This window comes from Acipenser ruthenus, chromosome 14 (genome assembly GCF_902713425.1).
Source record: "Acipenser ruthenus chromosome 14, fAciRut3.2 maternal haplotype, whole genome shotgun sequence".
Classification (NCBI taxonomy): Eukaryota; Metazoa; Chordata; class Actinopteri; order Acipenseriformes; family Acipenseridae; genus Acipenser; species Acipenser ruthenus.
In genome coordinates, this window is record NC_081202.1 from 12,015,934 (window position 1) to 12,034,862 (window position 18,929).

General features: G+C 36.0%; 2 protein-coding genes and 1 pseudogene across 2 annotated transcripts; all 3 read left to right on the forward strand.

Annotated features, from left to right (window-relative positions):
• Positions 1–1,285: 1,285 nt before the first annotated feature.
• Positions 1,286–3,723, forward strand: LOC117419599 (V-type proton ATPase subunit F). The gene is made up of 2 exons (XM_034032495.3): positions 1,286–1,670; positions 2,395–3,723. Exons 1-2 carry the CDS (start codon positions 1,513–1,515, stop codon positions 2,594–2,596), a joined length of 360 nt encoding a protein of 119 aa, XP_033888386.1. The 5' UTR covers positions 1,286–1,512; the 3' UTR covers positions 2,597–3,723.
• A 2,321-nt stretch (positions 3,724–6,044) lies between these two features.
• On the forward strand, positions 6,045–8,211 carry zgc:193726 (uncharacterized protein LOC561161 homolog). Its single transcript, XM_034033693.3, has 4 exons — positions 6,045–6,221; positions 6,592–6,642; positions 6,728–6,784; positions 7,284–8,211. The coding sequence occupies exons 1-4, from the start codon at positions 6,124–6,126 to the stop codon at positions 7,414–7,416; spliced, it is 339 nt and encodes a 112-aa protein (XP_033889584.1). The 5' UTR covers positions 6,045–6,123; the 3' UTR covers positions 7,417–8,211.
• Positions 8,212–9,481: 1,270 nt separating this feature from the next.
• Positions 9,482–13,481, forward strand: LOC117419701 (protein ATP6V1FNB-like; annotated as a pseudogene).
• The last annotated feature ends 5,448 nt before the right edge of the window (positions 13,482–18,929 follow it).

The following is an 18,929-nucleotide window of genomic DNA, read 5'->3' on the forward strand; positions in this document are numbered from 1 at the left end:
ATTAATACTATGTATAGCGATTGAAGGATGCAAGCAACACACACACACACACACACACACACACAACATGGCTAAACACATATAAAGCTGCACTGGAAATGCGTGTCAGAGTTGTAAAAAGATCTTGGCATGATAATACTTTGACAACAGAATGATAGACGCCCACACAACTACTGTACATAAACGGCATAAGCATTGCTAGTCATGTCAGATCATACTGGACGTGTAGGTTTGAAATGTCTGTTTCGGGTAACTGACTCTATTGTTTAAACATTTAGTGCTGAAACTATGGTGGAAACTTGATAGTAATCCCCCCGGTCTTGTTTAAGCATGCCTGCAGTGCAGTCTTGGAAACATGTATCCTAGCAAGTGTTTAATACTTGATGTTTGTATGTCAGATTAGAAAGAACGTTTAATTCTCGCTTTTCACTATAAGAAAGATAATAGCTTGTGGTTATTAAAAATTCAGCTTTTTTCATTCTGTCATATTTTATGTCATATGTCTTGAAAAAATAAATAAGAGGATGTTTACAGGCATGCTTGGTGAACCGGTAGCAAGACGTATAGCACTTGTTGCATCTATTCATTGCAATGAAACCACTTCCCTTGTGCAATTATCCTGAAATGTGACCAGCAAAAAGAAGCAGGCATCATTTGGGGGGGGGTAAAAGCAAGTATTTTTTTATTTTTTTTAATGTGAATTTCTGTAAACATAGTGACACACTTGAAATAAGAGAAAATTATTTTTTGCTTCATAACTGTATGTTAATTTGCAGTATTTACTATACACTATATTCTGATTTAGTTAAAAACACAAACGTATATGTAATAAAGCGATATTCATACTGAATAAGACCTAATTAATACACCATTCCAAATATAATGATTTGAACGTGTATATCTATTAGAGTGACGCTCTATATCACTGAAGGTGATTGTCAAGATCACCACATAAGCATCTACACAAACTGCCCTGGTCTCTGCTGTGACTATAAAAGCATTTAACAGACATGGTATCATTTTGACAGGCAACTCCATCATGGTAACCTGGAGTCCAAATGTCAACTACAGCCGCAGCCCCACTATCTTGAGATGTCTTAACGCAGGGATTTCTGATGAAGTGTAACTATTGCTTCCTAGTTCAAAATACTACTACGACTACTACGACTACAACTACTACTACTACGACTACTACTAATAATAATAATAATAACAACATGTGGCCCTTTAACGCATCATCAGCGTCAGTGACTGCATAAAATGTCTACTAGTACATGCAGGCTCAGTGGTGGATTCTGAGCGTGCATGACGGCTCTGCGGGGCGGATGTGTTTATCTCGCTACGGCGCATGCTTACCTTGTCCCATGACTGTCAAAGAGGAAGTATCGGGGTCATTCATCTGAGACAGTATATTTCAAGTGTATAGTGTATTTACCTTCACAACAAAATACTACTAAGACTCCAGATTGTCTCCTGCAGCCGCTCAACTTGTTGTTGTTGTATTTGTCCGATATGGCTGGACGAGGTAAACTGATCGCCGTGATCGGGGATGAGGACACCTGCACTGGGTTTTTGCTCGGAGGGATCGGGGAGCTGAATAAGAATCGCAAGCCCAATTTTCTGGTGATTGAGAAGGATACCAGCGTTACGGAGATAGAAGAAACCTTTAAGTAAGTACGATGTACACACACGCAAACACACATATGTAACATGTTGATTCTGAAAGTATACATTTTTTTTTTATCATAATCATGAAAAAAAAAAATTAACACACATTTGGATTGAGGTAATAAAGCGTAAGAGTAACTGTACTGTACTGTGCATCTGCTGAAATACACGATTCCTTGGATAATGAACATGTTAAAAAGTGCACCTTTTTGACCAGTATCTGTATTGTGCTGTCGCCTTTCTTTTTTTTTTCTTTTTTCTTTTTTTTTTTGTTTAGCTCGATTTAATAAGACCCCAGTATTTTTAGTAGAAACAAATTGTGCATCATGGAACGTTTGGTAAACAAACTGGCCTGGGGGTACAATGATCCACTGCTTGTTCAGACTGGATTTACCCAAGATATCCGTAATCCCAGAACTGGTCCTAATTAGTTTGTGGTTGTCCTTTCTTGCATTTTCAGATAGCTCCCAATAAGAAAGGTAGTAAGGCTCTTTGCAACCACTGGCTGAAATTTATTCTAGATTCTCTACTTTCTTAAAAACAAAACAAAAAAAATCATATTGTTTTGTTTAATGAATGGAGAGCAGAGTAAGTTAGCAAATTGAAGCATACAATTGGCCATCAAAGTCTAAATGTTCTCAGTGGTAATTAGACACATGTTTTAGAAATATTTTCATGTTATTGTTTTGTTGAGACTGTTGTGTTTTTTTATTTATTTTTTGTTAGGGGTTTCCTGGCCCGTGATGATATCGGAATCATTCTGATAAATCAGTTCATTGCAGAGATGATCCGGCATGCCATTGATGCCCACACACAATCAATCCCAGCTGTGCTAGAGATCCCGTCCAAGGAGCATCCCTATGATGCCTCCAAAGACTCCATCCTGCGCAGAGCTAAGGGCATGTTCTCTGCTGAGGATTTCCGATAAACCCACAGGAAGCACTGCAGCAGGCTGGGCAGGACTAACCAGGAGGAGAACCAGTAGCTGTGTCAGTCATTTGCCTGTTTCTCTTTTAGGTGTCATTCCATATAAGGCTAACTTGGGATTTGGTGTTTGGTGGAGGTTGACATTTCAGCATAATTTATATCAAAGACCCATGTTGTGATTTTATTTTTTAAAGTCTAGATCTTAATGCATGCTATAGACGGGTGATCCATTTTCACAAAAATTGAGGTTCTTTAGCTTAAACAGGTTCTGCTTCATCCATATCCAATCCTCTGCAGTGTGTCTTAAGCCCAGGTCACCCCCTCTCCCCTAGATTGTCCTTCTCCCAGCACAGGCAGCCCACAGAGAATGCCTGAACACAGACACCCCTCAGGCCAGAACATGCAAGCAGACATGGCTACAAGGACTCGCTGAAGTGGTTTGCTGCGCCCAGAATGGAATTGCTAGCAACATCACTGATAAGAGGAAGTCTAGTCATGAGGTGGAAAATGATTGTATTTCTGTAGAGTTCCTGTTCTAGCATGGGCAAATGGGCTGGTGAAGGAACTCATGAATTGCCATCATTCAATCTGCCACTACCCTTTTCTTCATCATTTCAACATTTGTCTGACTCTTCACGGACAAAGTTGAGAAATAACCAATAAATGAAAAATAAAAAAAATTAACGAGATTTATTTTGAATAATTGAAATGATTATAATATTATGTTTGTAAAATAAACTGGCGTGTCCGGCATTTTTGTTACTAATTTTAAGATTTTGTAGAAATCTCAATGATTTGTAAAACCTTATCAACTGTTTTTGCTTTTTTTTTTTAAACTTCAGAACAAGAAATTGTACAAAATGAAATACCATCTTAGAGTGCATTCACTGTATTTGTCTGTACATTTTGGGTTTGCAGTTACATGGCAGAGGTTGTTTGTGTTTTCAGACTTCAATGAAGGGCTGCCTGTCTTTGAAGACCCCAATACAAATGATTTATTCCTTTAAAAAAAATGATTGATGTTAAAAATAAACCATATTGAGTATGTTGTGTTGCAACTGAGTTTGTGTGCTTGTTACCATTCCACAAAATGTTATTTTGTCTGTTGATAAATGACTAGAAACAAAATCTTTAAGCGTCTTTTTTACAACAAAATATTGTGTGTTAATGCCCTGTGCCAGTGCTTGTTCATGGTGGGTGTTACAGTGTACCTGGTGATATATATTTTTTTGTTATTGTCCATTTTTAGATGTGCACACATATGATAAAGGGGAACTTTTTAGCTTTACATATGTCTACATTAGAGCAAACAAACGTATCTGAAAATGATCAATTGTCAGTTAAAAAACTATAAATAAACACAATAATACCAAGAACCTTTGGGAATGATGTCTGGTTCTTCATCGAAAAACAACAAAAACAAGAATAATTCCTAATAATAATTCTCTGTGATGTTCCACATCTGTATTATAACATTATATTAAAATTTGTGTTTTTTTACTCTAGTCTTAATGATCACATTCTCCCCAGGAATGTATGACTAGGGTATGAAAATTACTAAAGATCTGTGAAAACCTAATTGAAATGAATCAGGAAGGCTGACACGACTTACACACACACACACACACACACACACACACATATATAATGATGTTTATGAGGGATATATAGAAAAGTGTTATATGTGCATTTCAAGGATAACTGCTACATTTCAATGTATATCTCTTAGGTGTGGAGCAGCAGTCTGGCTTTGCACAACAGCAACATTTATTTTATACAGTACAACAATACCACAATTTCTCAACAATATAATATAATATAGTCCCTCTCATAATAATATCACTATGTACCAGTGCAAAAAAGTTAATGATTTTTATTTGTGGAAGTTAAGTAATGTTTTTGTAATATTAGGAAATGCCACTTTTTCTGAGTCCTACCTTTTTACCATAAAAAATGCATTTGTCATGACTTAGGCACAGCATAACGCAAATCACACAGAGCTGAAACAAGTTCCGGAACAAGATCAGACTGCCACATCTGAACTCATTCTAGTCAAGGACACTTTTTCACAAACAACAGTAAGCATGTAAATGAATAACTCCACAGTATTTGTAATGCTGTAGAGTTCCTCTACTGCATTTGCATGGTTGTGACCTGTTTACACAGATGCAACCTAACGTCTGTTCACGTTTTTTGCAAATATTTTAACAGGAGACATTACACTGAAATCCCACATATTTGGCTGGTTTTACAGGCCCTGATTAGCACTAAGTCTGCACTAAATAATGTTACCTTAGGTAATGTAGTCCAAGACTAGTCATAATCGGGGTCTATGAAACTAGCTGATTTGGGTTATAAATGCTCCATAGGGGGGCAACATTTAAGAAGAAAAAAAGGGCCCTACAAAATAACACTGGCAAAAATATTTGCTTTGTGTTTCTATAAGAAATTTTGTAAATTGAGGGCATAGCACATTATCAACCTCCCAATACCAGGACTAAAAGTACATAATCAACACGTAGAGTACATATGGACATAGGCAGAAAACATTTCAAGAGGCACTGATGTTAAAAGGATTGATTCAGAATTTAATTTCAGAGCTTCTACATGCACCTTAGTTCTGTGGTTCTGTAACCTGCATTTCAGGAAAAGCCAAGTTGTTACCAGGTTTTAATTATTGCCTCGTGATAGGACACTTCCTTAAAAGAGAGACTTTTAAAAAGAGTTTGACCTTCTACCATCTTGCTGCATTAAGAATAAAGTTCAGTGTTTACCACCAGTGACAGCAGGTTCAGTGTATTTATTCTTCATCTCAAGCACATGGGCAAACTTTGAGTGCATTGACAATAAACATAGAGAGTGAGTTTTGGTTAATTATTTATTTGATAAAATATGCCTGTAATGAGTTGACTATAACAATGTTTTACTGAAAAAAAAGAGAAACACTAACCCTAGCCTCAAACCTAACCTTATCTGAATCATTTTTTATCAACTATTCCTTGGAAACCAAGATATTGAAAATATTGAAGACTTGTAGTCCATAAAAAAAAAACAAAACATGAATTCCTATTCTAGTACAGGTAGTAGCCTAAAGTTGTTTGTGTATTATCAAGAATTTGGGCTGTATAATATATCATGTTTAAATATATTTATATATTAAAAAAAAAAGATAAGACAGAATTGTTTTTAATGCTTATTTTAAGAATGGACTTTAATAAACATGGCATACCATGGTAAAGTATGGTAAATGCACAGTATAGCCATCGGATAAGCATGATAAAACTGCACACATGTTGTGCAAATAATTGGATGCAAGATTTAATTTATTTTAAAGCTGTTCTGCCAGTAAAAGAAGTTCAGTATCATAGTTGTGGCGCATGTTCAGTCAACAGGAAGCACTGATAACCTGCTCTGTGTAAACAGTGCATGCTTTGAGGGACTATATAGGGAGAATAGCTGAGGATTTGCAGGTTTAAACTGGATTCATAACCAACAGCATTATTTTTTTCCTTGCCAGCTTCTTCCAGGATGAATGCTGTACTGTCTTTCAGTTTATTTTTATTCAGCTGTGCCTTGGTGTTCCCTAGGCCTTTTAATACAACACAGGAAAACGTTCTTACCACAGGGTAAGTAGTCACTGAAATTACTGTGTAACTATCATTGGAATATGTATCTCCATGAAAATGTAGCGTGTTTGATCAATACTGAAAAACGGTACTGCTGATACACAATTATCTGTAAGGAGCATGAGATGTTTTCAATTCTTCAAAACAGACTTACTGTATGAAGGCTTTCTAACACAACTGATTTCTTTAAATTCCTAGATAAATCATGTTTTTACAAGACATGGTAGCTTCTCCACTATAAACCCAATGTTAATCCCTTTCATAGTAAGCCCAATTAAGTTAGCTTTTAACTACATTTATATATTATTTATAATAAATATTCCAGGCACTAAGTACTGCAAATGTTCTGTTTATTTATTTTATATTTTAGAGACAATGAAGTTTACCTAGAAACAAACAAAACCCAAGGAAACGTCACAATGTAAGTATGGACAAGCTAAACACAATTGTTCTGAAAAAGCAATAATTAAGATTTCATTTGGAAATGTTTTTTTTTATATATATAGAGGGAATGGAACTGTAAATGGAACTGTAAATGCCACAAGCCACACAAATGACACAATGTAAGTATTCCGTTTTTTATATCCCTCAGTGGATTTTAAAACCAAACTAAAAGACAAACGGTTGTTTGTCATTTTAACGGTTAACTCTAGCCATTCAATACATATACAGGCTGTTTAGTGTTCTCAAACTAAATAGGGACCCTTATGCACTGATCCTGTTCGTCCACATAACTGTCTGTATGTCTGTCACACTCTGAGACATTTGCACCACCTTAAACTCGGCAGTACTCTGTGATTTAGCTGACTTATAATGTGCATCGTCAGGGCACTCATGGTCAGAACACGTGACAGCTTTAGAGCTTTATATGGGAGATTATGATGTGTGCGCAGATGTCTTCAACTTGTTTTTTTAATCACGCATCACACATACCAGTTTTTTTCATGATAGGATTACCTTTTTCTTTTTGATTTTACTCCTTTTGGTACACAGCTGTTTTCCTTTTTCAAATTGTATGTATAATGTATTTATGTTTACATTTTATTTTTTTATCACTGAAAGACATATGACACCATTCTGCTTGCTGCCGACCTGTGGCCTAGATAACCTTGCTCAGATGCTCCAGACTGGCTCTGGCGATGAGACTGCTGGCTCCTCTGTACATAACCCCTATGGAAATGGCAAGAAGAAATGAGGAACTAAAGATTAACCTAAAAGTTGAATTTTTAAAAGTGTATTGTCTTCCATATGCCGTAGCAGACCTTTCTATATTACTCAAACTTAAGGGACTCATATATGTATATTAATACTTACTTTAACATATTATTATATCTTTTTATTACAGGGGCACAGTATTTAAAGTTAAATAGCAGTGTTAAAATGTTGTTTAATACAATCTTAAGGGACATCTATAACTGTTGACGCTTAATCATGAGGTAAAAAAACACTACAAAGAAACACAATAAAAAAAATGAAAAGCTTTATTAAACAACATATGTCTTAACACAAAAATAATGTTTTTATGCCCACCTTAATTACTTTAAATTATGGATATACACAATAAACACATCCATATATATTAGTTATTGTATTAAAAAAAAAAAAAAACACTATATGCAATAGATCTGAAAAGTATGTTAATGGCTGTTGTGGATAGTGTTATGTGCTGGTTTCAGTGATAAAGACGAGTGCTGCATTGTACAATACAGAACAGCGTCATTTGTTGGGCCTGTCAGGGTAAACAACTCAAAGGTTATGAAGTCTTTCTTGTACATGGTGGTTTGCAGCTCATTAATATTGTATGGTTCAGATTAAAAGACAACAATAATTATCAAGGTTTCGTAGAGTTATGAAACCAAAAAAATATTTATGGATGCATTCACACACACACACACACACACACACACACACACACACACACACACACACATATATATATATATATATATATATATATATATATATATATATATATATATATATATATATATATTTATTTATTTAAATAACACTTACTACTACTATTACTAATAATTTTTCTAAAGGTACATACATTTTTAAACTTAAACATCAGTCAACCTAGCTAATTCTACCATGCTATCTGAAGAAGGCGGAAGTCGAAACATTGTAGCTGATTATTAAAATAGTTAGTTTTCAGTTTATCAATTACTGAAATCTTGTTGTTTTTTGTAATATTATTATGAATATTATTTTTGACCATGATTCATATCGGTAAATTGTGAATTCTTGTGTGTCAGATCTGCTGTTTTGTCCAGTTACTCAATTTGCAACAGTGGGATACTATATATATTACAGAATACATAGCAATACTGATACTGTTAATACTACACCATTAAGACTTTTTTCCGATCTGACCAGACAAAACTCAGGGGAGTAACTATTTAAAAATGATATACAGTACATCATTATAATCAATCTTATAATACACACATGCTCTCAAATATATAACTTTAACATGCATACATGTATAAATCTAAACCCACAACCCTCAGTGATAATTATTACATATTAGGAATACTATGATAACAAATATTACATTTTTTTAAGTTACGACAGTAATATCTATCATATATATTTTATAATTAATTTACAAAAGGAAGTCATTTAATTTTCCTTTATCTGTCTGGTAAAGCCTCTCCAGCTGTAATACATGTTTCCATTCTGTTAAAGTTGGATATTTCTCTCCCTTCCTGTAATAATGAACTTTTTAGTAACAATATCAAAATCATTTCTATTAAATGGCATCCCACAAGATGTTACACCCAAAATGTCATGCATTTGTTGTCATATTCATTTAAACACAACGGGGCATCCCATGGAGCGTTGTGGGGGAGCCTTGAGCCAGTGTTCTGACAATCCGAGGTACCCATGAAAAACTGCGCTACCCCTCAGAATGAGCTACCCTGATTGAAGAAGTGTAGCAGAAGATCATTCAAAGGCAGTAAACTATACCCTGAGAAGCTTACAGTCTATAATGTTATACATTTTTTTGAACAAAATAAGTTTTTTTTAAAGGATTTTTAATACTATAAATCAGATGATGCTTTGCAATGCGTCTGCGAGTTAAAGACCGTGGATCAGAGGGGGTGTACTATGTCATGGTGCAGTTTTCCCCCCACCAACCCCCCCTTCAAATCGCACCCAGTCAGGTTATGTCTAAATCTGTGTGATATTACGTGGAGTAACTATTGAATGCTCGAGTTTTGAGTGCAGTATCCCTTGCCTTGTGCGCTGATACTGTTGCCATAGCAACATGCATCCCCAGCGTCACCAAAGCAAATTAGTACGTGACAAATGTCAAGTTCCGTACTGATAAGCAACTTTACTTAAAGCGTAAACAAGTACTTACAAAGAAAAGTTAAAACCTACATGCAGGCAAAAGCATGCAGCATCTGACAAAATTGTGGGGTGGAGGCGAAATTGTCATCGATTGAGAAACTTATTTTTTTCCCGGGGGAAAACGTGAAAAGAAAACCTTTCAAGAAGACTAGCAGCCTCAATCACACGTTTACGTTTAATTCGCCGTGTTTTATATTTAGTTAAGCAAAATAAAACAATGAGAATATGGCGCGAGAAGTGAGCATGACCAGCCAAAGTCAGGATTTTTGGAAAGAGGCACAATTAAAGGAAATCGATCAGACTTGCATGGCATAGAGACATTGGGAAAAAGTACGCGAAAACTGCGACAAGAAGAATCCACCACATTAAAACCATACTGCCTACGATTCCTGTTATTAAAAAGCAAGAGATAAAAGAAAATTATGTGGGTGAGAAACTTCGTTTAGTGGAGGAAAAAAAATGAAACCTGTTGACGAGCTTGTAGAAATGAGACCAGTATCTACAGAAAGGAGGTGCTTTATCACGGTTTCTCCAAAGATGAGACGGACAGGCACAAATACCTCCAAAAAAGAAAACTGAAGAAACCTGAAGAGAAATACACCTACCCACTGACCTCAAACTGGGCGTATGGCTGGGATCAAGGTAAGATTTGTAAAGTGTGTTTATAAACGACATTCAGGGATTAAAGACATTCAGGGAGAGTGAAGACACTATATCGTCAATCCTCACTATACATTCTCTGTGGACTGTAGTTTAAATTACACATTATTCAATATTTGGATTATAAACAGTCTGGGAGGTGAATACCTGCGTTGAAAAGCTGCCAACCTCATTGAGGATTTCATTAATGTGAGGATTATGAATACATTGACCTTATTATTGAAAAAATATGTTCCACCCCACGGAAAGTCACGCATTGTCCAAGATACCTTTTTAAGAAAAAGTGGGGTCTTCTCAGGATCTTTTTAGATGAACAGATGTTTTATAAACCATTCATGTGGTACATGAAAGCCAGCTTCTAGTGCTGGAATCATATTGTCATACTTAATGCGCCTTACTAAATACTGTAAAATCAGAAAATAAACGTTTACAACAGAAGCAAAGTAAATATTTTATTAAATAAGGCAATCACATATTGTCCTTATCAAAATATTTCCAACAGTTTTGTATAACTTTATTGTTATTTATTTGAGAATTTCTATTTAAAACATACATGGTTCCATATTGAAATGATATTGTACAGATATATTGAGGTTTAAATTACATTTAGTTTTGTTATTACAGTAGTATTTGTTATGGTGTTAAAACAATTCACCTCAATATTTCCAGTAGCACAATCTTCACCTTTGGAGTACACTTTAAAATAGATGTCGTGGGTGTTTTATGTGCAGTTAACCAATTGTATATAAAAGGGATCAATACAAACTATTTATAAAATAATGGTCCTGATGGATACACTGCAGGTACTGTTGAACACCAGAAACAGTGTGTTCTAACAAACCATTCTAAAGAGCATTAACATTAAACAAACATTTTGTAAATAGTTGCTACATGAAGCCATTATTATTTAATTTAATAAATACTGCATATCCAACAACCCTCTTTTTTTGTTTTAAAAATGTTGTGCATTATTTTTTCAAAAGAAAAATACAACTGCTAGTTTCACCTAAGTTTTTTGTTACGAGTTTTGTAGCATTACAATTTTTATTTTACTGTCACAAAAATGGTGCAAATTGAAAAATCTGTTCATTTCTGTGTTTATCCTTGAATAACATACATGTCATGTTGACATGTAACCAAACAAGAGAACATGTTGCCGTGTACAAACCTTGGTGTAGGCCTACAGTATGCACAGCAGTGTAGTCAGAGTTACAGGAAGTTAGGCTATTGTATTATTTGTTTATTTAGCAGACGCCTTTATCCAAGGCAACTTACAGAGACTAGGGTGTGTGAACTATGCATCAGCTGCAGAGTCACTTACAAATACGTCTCACCTGAAAGATGGAGCACAAGGAGGTTAAGTGACTTGCTCAGGGTCACACAATGAGTCAGTGGCTGAGGTGGGATTTGAACCGGGGACCTCCTGGTTACAAGCCCTTTTCTTTAACCACTGGACCACACAGTTATATATTAGTTACAGTAAAATAAGCCAACGTATATATAAGCCAAAAATCTAATAGCTGTGCCTCTAATGATACACACAACATTAATGTATTTCCGTCAAACTGGTGGCTTTTGAAACATATATGACTCATTGAGCTGTAAAATATTGCTCTTTGATTAAAAGGTGAAGTATCCCATTGAAGGCTGTTAATAGTTTTGAACAGAATACAAGAAGAAATGGTTGCCTTTGGTCTTCGTTTCGCAGAAAAATGATTAAGTAATGACTTTGTTTCACTTTCTTTACTACAATCTAGTCAGTTTATTTAGTGTGTGTTGGCTCTTGAAATGCTGGACATCTCTGATGTAGTTCATTCTCACAATACCGGCACTTAACCCAAGATTTATCCACTTACTACAGTAGCTAAACTGCAACTTAACCAAATTATACAGTGCTGGCCTATTAAACATAGAAAATATTCATTTGTTGCTGTACTTATTTCAGGCCAAAATACTTTATGATAGACTCTATTCTGGTATGTCATAACCGCCATGTTTTTTTTTTTTTTTTTTAATTTTTTAAAACATTTTTTAGTCTTTTCACAAATTCTTTGGTTGGCAGAAAAACCCCTCTCTCTTGTTTAAACAAATGATGCAATGATTAATAATTAACATACCAAATCAATAGTGTCAAAGAGTTCTGTACGTCATTTACTAAAAATGACTTACAAATTGCCAAACAGCGTGTGTCAAGTTACAGTCCAGTGTGGAACAGCCTGCAAAAGAAATACCTAGCAAATAGCATGTCATTGAAAATGTCATGTATACTGTTACAACAGGACAGAATAACAAATATCAATCACTAAAGCCAAGGTTTGAGCCAGAGCACAAAAGCACCTGCCTACGTTGTCACTTGAAATACACAAAATTATTTTTTTTCTTTCTGTTCTTTGACATCTTCCTGAATAGTTAGATTATTGTGTACTACTGGATCCAAAAGCTCCTTAAAACCAGCTGTGTTCCTATAGAGAGACAAAACAAAATTGTTAACAAAAATAACTGCTCCTAAATTATACAAATTATATATGACTTTCTTTTTACACATTTCAGACCTGAAGAGGATTCAGGGGGACCTTAGTATCTCTATTGTCTATTGGGAGAATGAAGCCAAATACAAGTCAGGTGTTATATGAGGTCTCCCATTATTAAGTCAGCTAATGTTAGCCTTAGGGTGAAATTAAGGGGGTGGTAGCTGGGCAGCTTAATTAATTAACGTCTATCATCATTAACCACCTATTTAAACTCCAATCTCACACTCCTTCTCTGTCTAGTGTTTTGCTTTCTTGCATACGCTGTGACCCGTTCTCTGCACAGAATTTAAAACTCTTAATTTTCAGCATGAACCAACTCCATTTCAGATCAGGAAACCTCTCTGACGGATTCTCCTCAACAATATCTCATTCATTTCTCCGATGGAAACTCAGTACCATCTACTTCTAATGCAGACTTCTCCCAGCAACCAGACCTGCTGCCCCGGCAAGTGCGGATTCACTCCCCTGACCTCAGGTCAGCCACGCTATCTTGTCCTCGCACTAGGGGGGTTCTCACCGAGTGAGTCGGAGGGGACCCCTGGCCACACTATCCTTTCGCAGCTCATGCGCCTATTCTACCTCACCACGTGAGGCGCTGTCCTTCCTTCACTCGGGACGTGGCCTGCTTTACGCTCTCAGTGTCCCAGACTAACCCATCTCTCTCTGTTGCAGGTTCCTTGCAGGAAGCCTTTTCGCTCTCAATTTTTGACACAGTACTTTTTTTAAAATGTATTTTGGATTCACATTATAAATGTTGGTCTAACTGGCTACAGAGGTTAGCCACCTAGCCATTTTATGGAAACAAAAAACACCATCTTTACAAAGCAGGGCTAGTTGTTTTTACAGATTTGGGTTACTCACTTTAAATTGCAAGTAAAAACAGAATTAAATAGCAATATTACCTACCCTTAGCATCTGTCTTTGACACTTACTTTCAGCTTTTCTCTGTCAGTCCACCAGGCTTCTCATGGTTTCCTCCCTGTCCATCTCAGAAATGTGGACTATAGACCTCTCACGCTGGACACCACCGGTCCCAACCTAGGAGGAATCATAATTAAAAGTACATACAGCAGATTTAATGTTTCGAAACACATTCATGTAAAGAATTTAGTTGCAAAGAAAGTGGGAGCTGTCAGTGTTGCTTTTGTAGTTTCTGTCTTACTGGTTCAAAAGAGCCTGCTTTGTTAATTGGCATTTCCTGTGCATCTTCCACTTGTATACCCCCTTTAATAAAATAAAAATCGCTCAAATTCCTAGATTCAGGAGCCGGCTCTTCTTGCTTCTCTTCAGTGTGTAGTTCATTTCTCTTTGGTGTCTTCAGTTTCATGTTCTAAAGTAGCTTTCTGTAAGAGAAATACATTCTTCAAATACTTTTTAAATTCTGCTAATGGTTGCATTATATGTTTTGGGTTTAATTGAGCCCAGCAAAGGTTACCATAGCATAAAAAATACAATTATAACTTTTTCATAATAATTTTTTTCCTAACCTTATACTGTACTCAGAAAATCACAATTATGCAATGTTTAATGTTTCTATGTGGCTACAGTCTCAACGTACTATAACAAGGGCAGAGGCAATGGCTTTTGGATAGTGTTTGTTCTGCCATATTCTTGAGTTAGTGAGTTGTTTTAAAAACTACTTTTTTTTTGTAAAATGCAAAAGTTAAAGATGCCATGTGGCCCTGAAACCAGAAATTTGAAGGCTGTATCTAGATGGATATGTGACCTTTTATTGGACTAACCACACAATAATAATCACAAGCCTTCAAGACCTCAAAGGTCTTTTCTTCAGGTGAAAGTAGAAAAGAGAGTTTGATGTTACCATTTCATCTATCAGAGGCTGTAACTGCAATTCTGCATTACCTCAGTTTCTGTGGTTGCCTTTGTTTGTTTGCTTCATGCAAGAGCAATAAGCCAGCCTTGTTTTTCATATCTCCACCTCTCCTTCTACACAAACCTCATCTAATCTGTTCTGCCCCTTACTGGAGTCTGTTGCACATAATACTTCTAGATAGGGAACTTCTTCAGCACTAAAAACATTTCCACATGCTAGTGAGAAACAGATGTAAATAAATAAAATATAAACATTTGAATTGTCTTAAGATTATGATGTTGCAACAGTAATGCATAGCTTACCATTTTATTCTACATATTAAGCGTTTAGTTCCAATTTAATTGTATGAGAAAAATGTCACCTTCTCGAAATGTGATACTTAAAATCAAACAGCAGATGTGTGAGAATTGCAGGGGAGCGCACAGATAACAGCCTTTGTAAATTCTACTACCTTGTGCTATAAGGGTGGTTTTAAGGACATCAGCCTCCCCATCTAGCACGACAGCAGTGTGGCAACAATTTGCTCTTGCTCTTTAGCTAGTGAGCTCCCTCTTCTGTTATAAAACTCACCTTTACAGAATGCATTACAGACCTTTGCTACAACGTCATAATGTACTGTTGAGCTCCTGTTCTTGCTGTATTAGCTCAGTCAATACGCAGGCAGCACAATCTCCCCACACTGCTTCCTGTGCTGTTTCTTCGAGGGCAGTCCTAACTTCTCTCAGCTTCAAGGCACACCCTTATCTGAAGACATCTGCAGATTCCAATAGGCCATCTAAAAGACATGAATGTAATCCAATTAGCAACAAGTCCAATTAAACAAATAACAGCAATTATCATGCATGTGTATAGGTATGGGTTTTCCGTTCAGCAACAGATATCAGAAAGAATCTAATGCTCAATCACTTTTTTGGTCAGGTGAAGGCGTGTTGTGAAATCTTGTCACATACTGATCCATACTACACAATGAAAGTTTCGAGAACATTGCACAGTCACAGCCCTGGCTTTCTAGTTTACAGAACACTGCACGTTCCCCCCATTCCCATTCCAAGTTTCCTACCTCCAGGCAGTTCTGTTCTTGTTTTGTATTTTGTGATAACCGAAGGTCCTCGGGGGTAATGCTGTGCAGTAGCTTTATAAGATATTCCTTTTCCCATTCTTGCCTGGCCATTAGTGATTCCAAAGCTGTTTGCGATTAGAAAAAAAAGTAGTTTATTATAAATAAATAATAAAATGACTAGATATACACAAACCATAACTATTATTATTATTTGTTTATTTTGCAGACGCCTTTATCCGAGGCGACTTACAGAGACTCGGGTGTGTGAACTATGCATCAGCTGCAGAGTCACTTACAATTACATCTCACCTGAAAGACAGAGCACAAGGAGGTTAAGTGACTTACTCAGGGTCACACAATGAGTCAGTAGCTGAGCCGGGATTTGAACTGGGGACCTTCTGGTTACAAGCCCTTTTCTTTAACCACTAGAACTTTACGAGCTCTGCTGTTTTGCACAAGATTATGCTTTGTCCTCTCAGGATTCAATTAATAAAAGCACAGTTTGATTCAGAATTCACAATGGATTAGATCTAACCAGGGCCTCGTAGCTTTGCTGTTAGTGACTCACTATTTGCCCCAGCACTGATGCGATGCTAAAACAGCAGCCTGGAACTGTTGCCTTCAGGGTGGTTGCTTGCAGGTAAAGCTGAAGCAGTGTCCAAGCTGAAACGTTGGTACATTTTTGTCATTGGTTAAAACACAAGTTAACTGGTATGTAGTGTATCAGGGCCAGGACTTTGAATTCAAAGCTAAAGCGTATACATTGCAAAATAACCTAGATGCATGCTGCACTAAAGTGTTTGGAAGCACTCATCAGTCAGATGAGGATACAAACCCTCACATTCTCATCATAAAAAGTTACAGTACTTTGATAGTACATACATTTATGGAAAATACGTTCCGAGCTTAATGAACACTATAACAGTGATTTGGTTGTATTTTAACTGTAGTGCTACACTGAAACTAGTAATACTTAAACAAATGTTTACAGTATGACAGTAATATCAAATATTGCATCAGGTCACACACAGCTTCTGACAATCAGCTATTTCTTATTGCACTAGAAACAGGGTTGAACCGTGGTCTTTTATGAGAGATCAAATTAAGGACATGATTTAGCACAAGTATTGAGAGTATCAGAATCAGATTGTATATTTGTCCCTGTGTGTAGTCACACTTACATTTGTATTAAATGTAGTGCACAATATCAACACTATCCGGTACAGCTCAATCTGATTTGTCTGTGATGTATTTCATTTGTAACTCTACCATAGTAAAGGCCATAGAAACATATTGATGCCAGCCCCCATGGGAGGATTAAGCAGGCTGGGATCGTGGGCATCTCATCAGTAAAATGAAGAGAAGATGCTGTGCATTACCAGTTATAGGGTTCATTTACAGTAGTTTCTAATTCTTTTTTTTTTCTAGTAAAATAGTCAGTTAATGCACAAATGTAGATTAACAGATTATAATGAAGTACTTTTTTTAGATCTTACATAAAAATTCAGAGGAATTGTTTAAACAAAGGGTCCATTATTATTATTATTATTATTATTATTATTATTATTATTATTATTATTATTATTATTATTATTATTATTGTTTTACATTTTACATAAAGAGTCTGACCTAAAAAGGGAATGATGGTAATTGACCAGTTTTTTTATGCATGTGCTGGATGTATAAAGAGAAACTGTCTGCCCTTACATAAGGTTACACGTCAGGAGTTAAGCATAGTGAAAGCCTGCATGGTATAAGTACTGTATAGTAATACAAGGTAAAAGCCGTGGTGAAGCCCAGTCGCATAGTGCAGTGTACGCTGGGGAAACTGCAACATTATAGGGGGGAAATAAAACAGGCATGCTTACACTTATGAGGTGATTAAGGCCCCTCTACTGTTTATACACTATATAAGACAATATATTCATGTTATTGGTTTGCTGAATAGTAAATAATAGGGTTTGAAGACCAGGTTAAACTGTATATAAAATTCATTCAAAAAGTTTTTTTTTTTTTTATTAAAATCAACCTTACCTTCTCATTGAAGCTGAAGTCTGCTGTTAAATTATGCATGTGCTGAGAGTAGTTACATCATGGTTTCCTTGACGACAGATGGCTAGGTTTACCTGGATTTAAAAACACACCAAGATCCAGTCACTCAGAAGTGGTCCAGTATGCAGACTTGACAAACATGTGTTTGCCTTTCTTTAGCTTACAGCTTTTCTGTTTTATATGTAAAATCCATTACTTTTCAAACACAAATAGAAAGACCCAAGTAATTTAGACTAGTATTTTTCAATGCGAGACTAAGATGGGGTTGTGAAAAAAGCAAGATTTATTTTAATGAAACTTTATTATTGACTTTCCCATGCAACAACTCTGATACTGCTGCCACAGTGCCAGATCAAACCCAAACCTATACGGAGCCAGACAAACTTGTAAAACTCACATTCTCAATATCGGGTACCACATCTTTAGATTTTCACCCCCTCATAAAATTAAAATGCACATCCAAGTGCAACTAACATGAACATCTGAAATATATATATCTAAAAGGCTGCAATTCCATAATGCCTAATACGGAGTACACATTTACCACCACAAGGGGGCATTGTGACATCAAATTAACTGCCAGTTGAGTAAACTGCCAGTATGTCACAAAAAAACAAAACACTTGAACTCTGACGCCTCATTAGACCTTGAGATATCCTACAATGGCATGAGTGAGACCTAACAGTAGCAATGTAATTTAGTCATTTCCTTCTCTGAAACGAAAACAAGGCAGTTCGACAGAAATTAACATGCATCCCTAAATGCTATTACTTGTATCATAGGCTGGGAATGTCTCTGCAAAACATGGATGACCTTCTTGATCCAATACTCCATACCAGACAAGTGAATAACAAGTTATTGAGTTGTCCAGACAGTTTGAATATAAACCATGCAAAGACTTGCACATGCTATTTGCATACACTCAAATATCATTAGTGAATATTTAAGTTGGGCAAAGACAATTGAAAAAAATCGAGCACATGCTAAGGTTTAGTGGTCTGACTGAATCTTCTGGGAATGGTATAAATGGGAAGACTTAATTGCAGTGCTATGATTTGTAGGCCAAATAATGGTGAAGAAGAAGAAGATTTCCCCTCTAGCTATGTTCAGTGTATTGAAAAAGATGTATATATGCATGATGCAATTAGGAATGGTAGATCAAGGCTGGTCAAACTAAACTTCAAGCATAAAGAGATGCAAGTAATAAAATC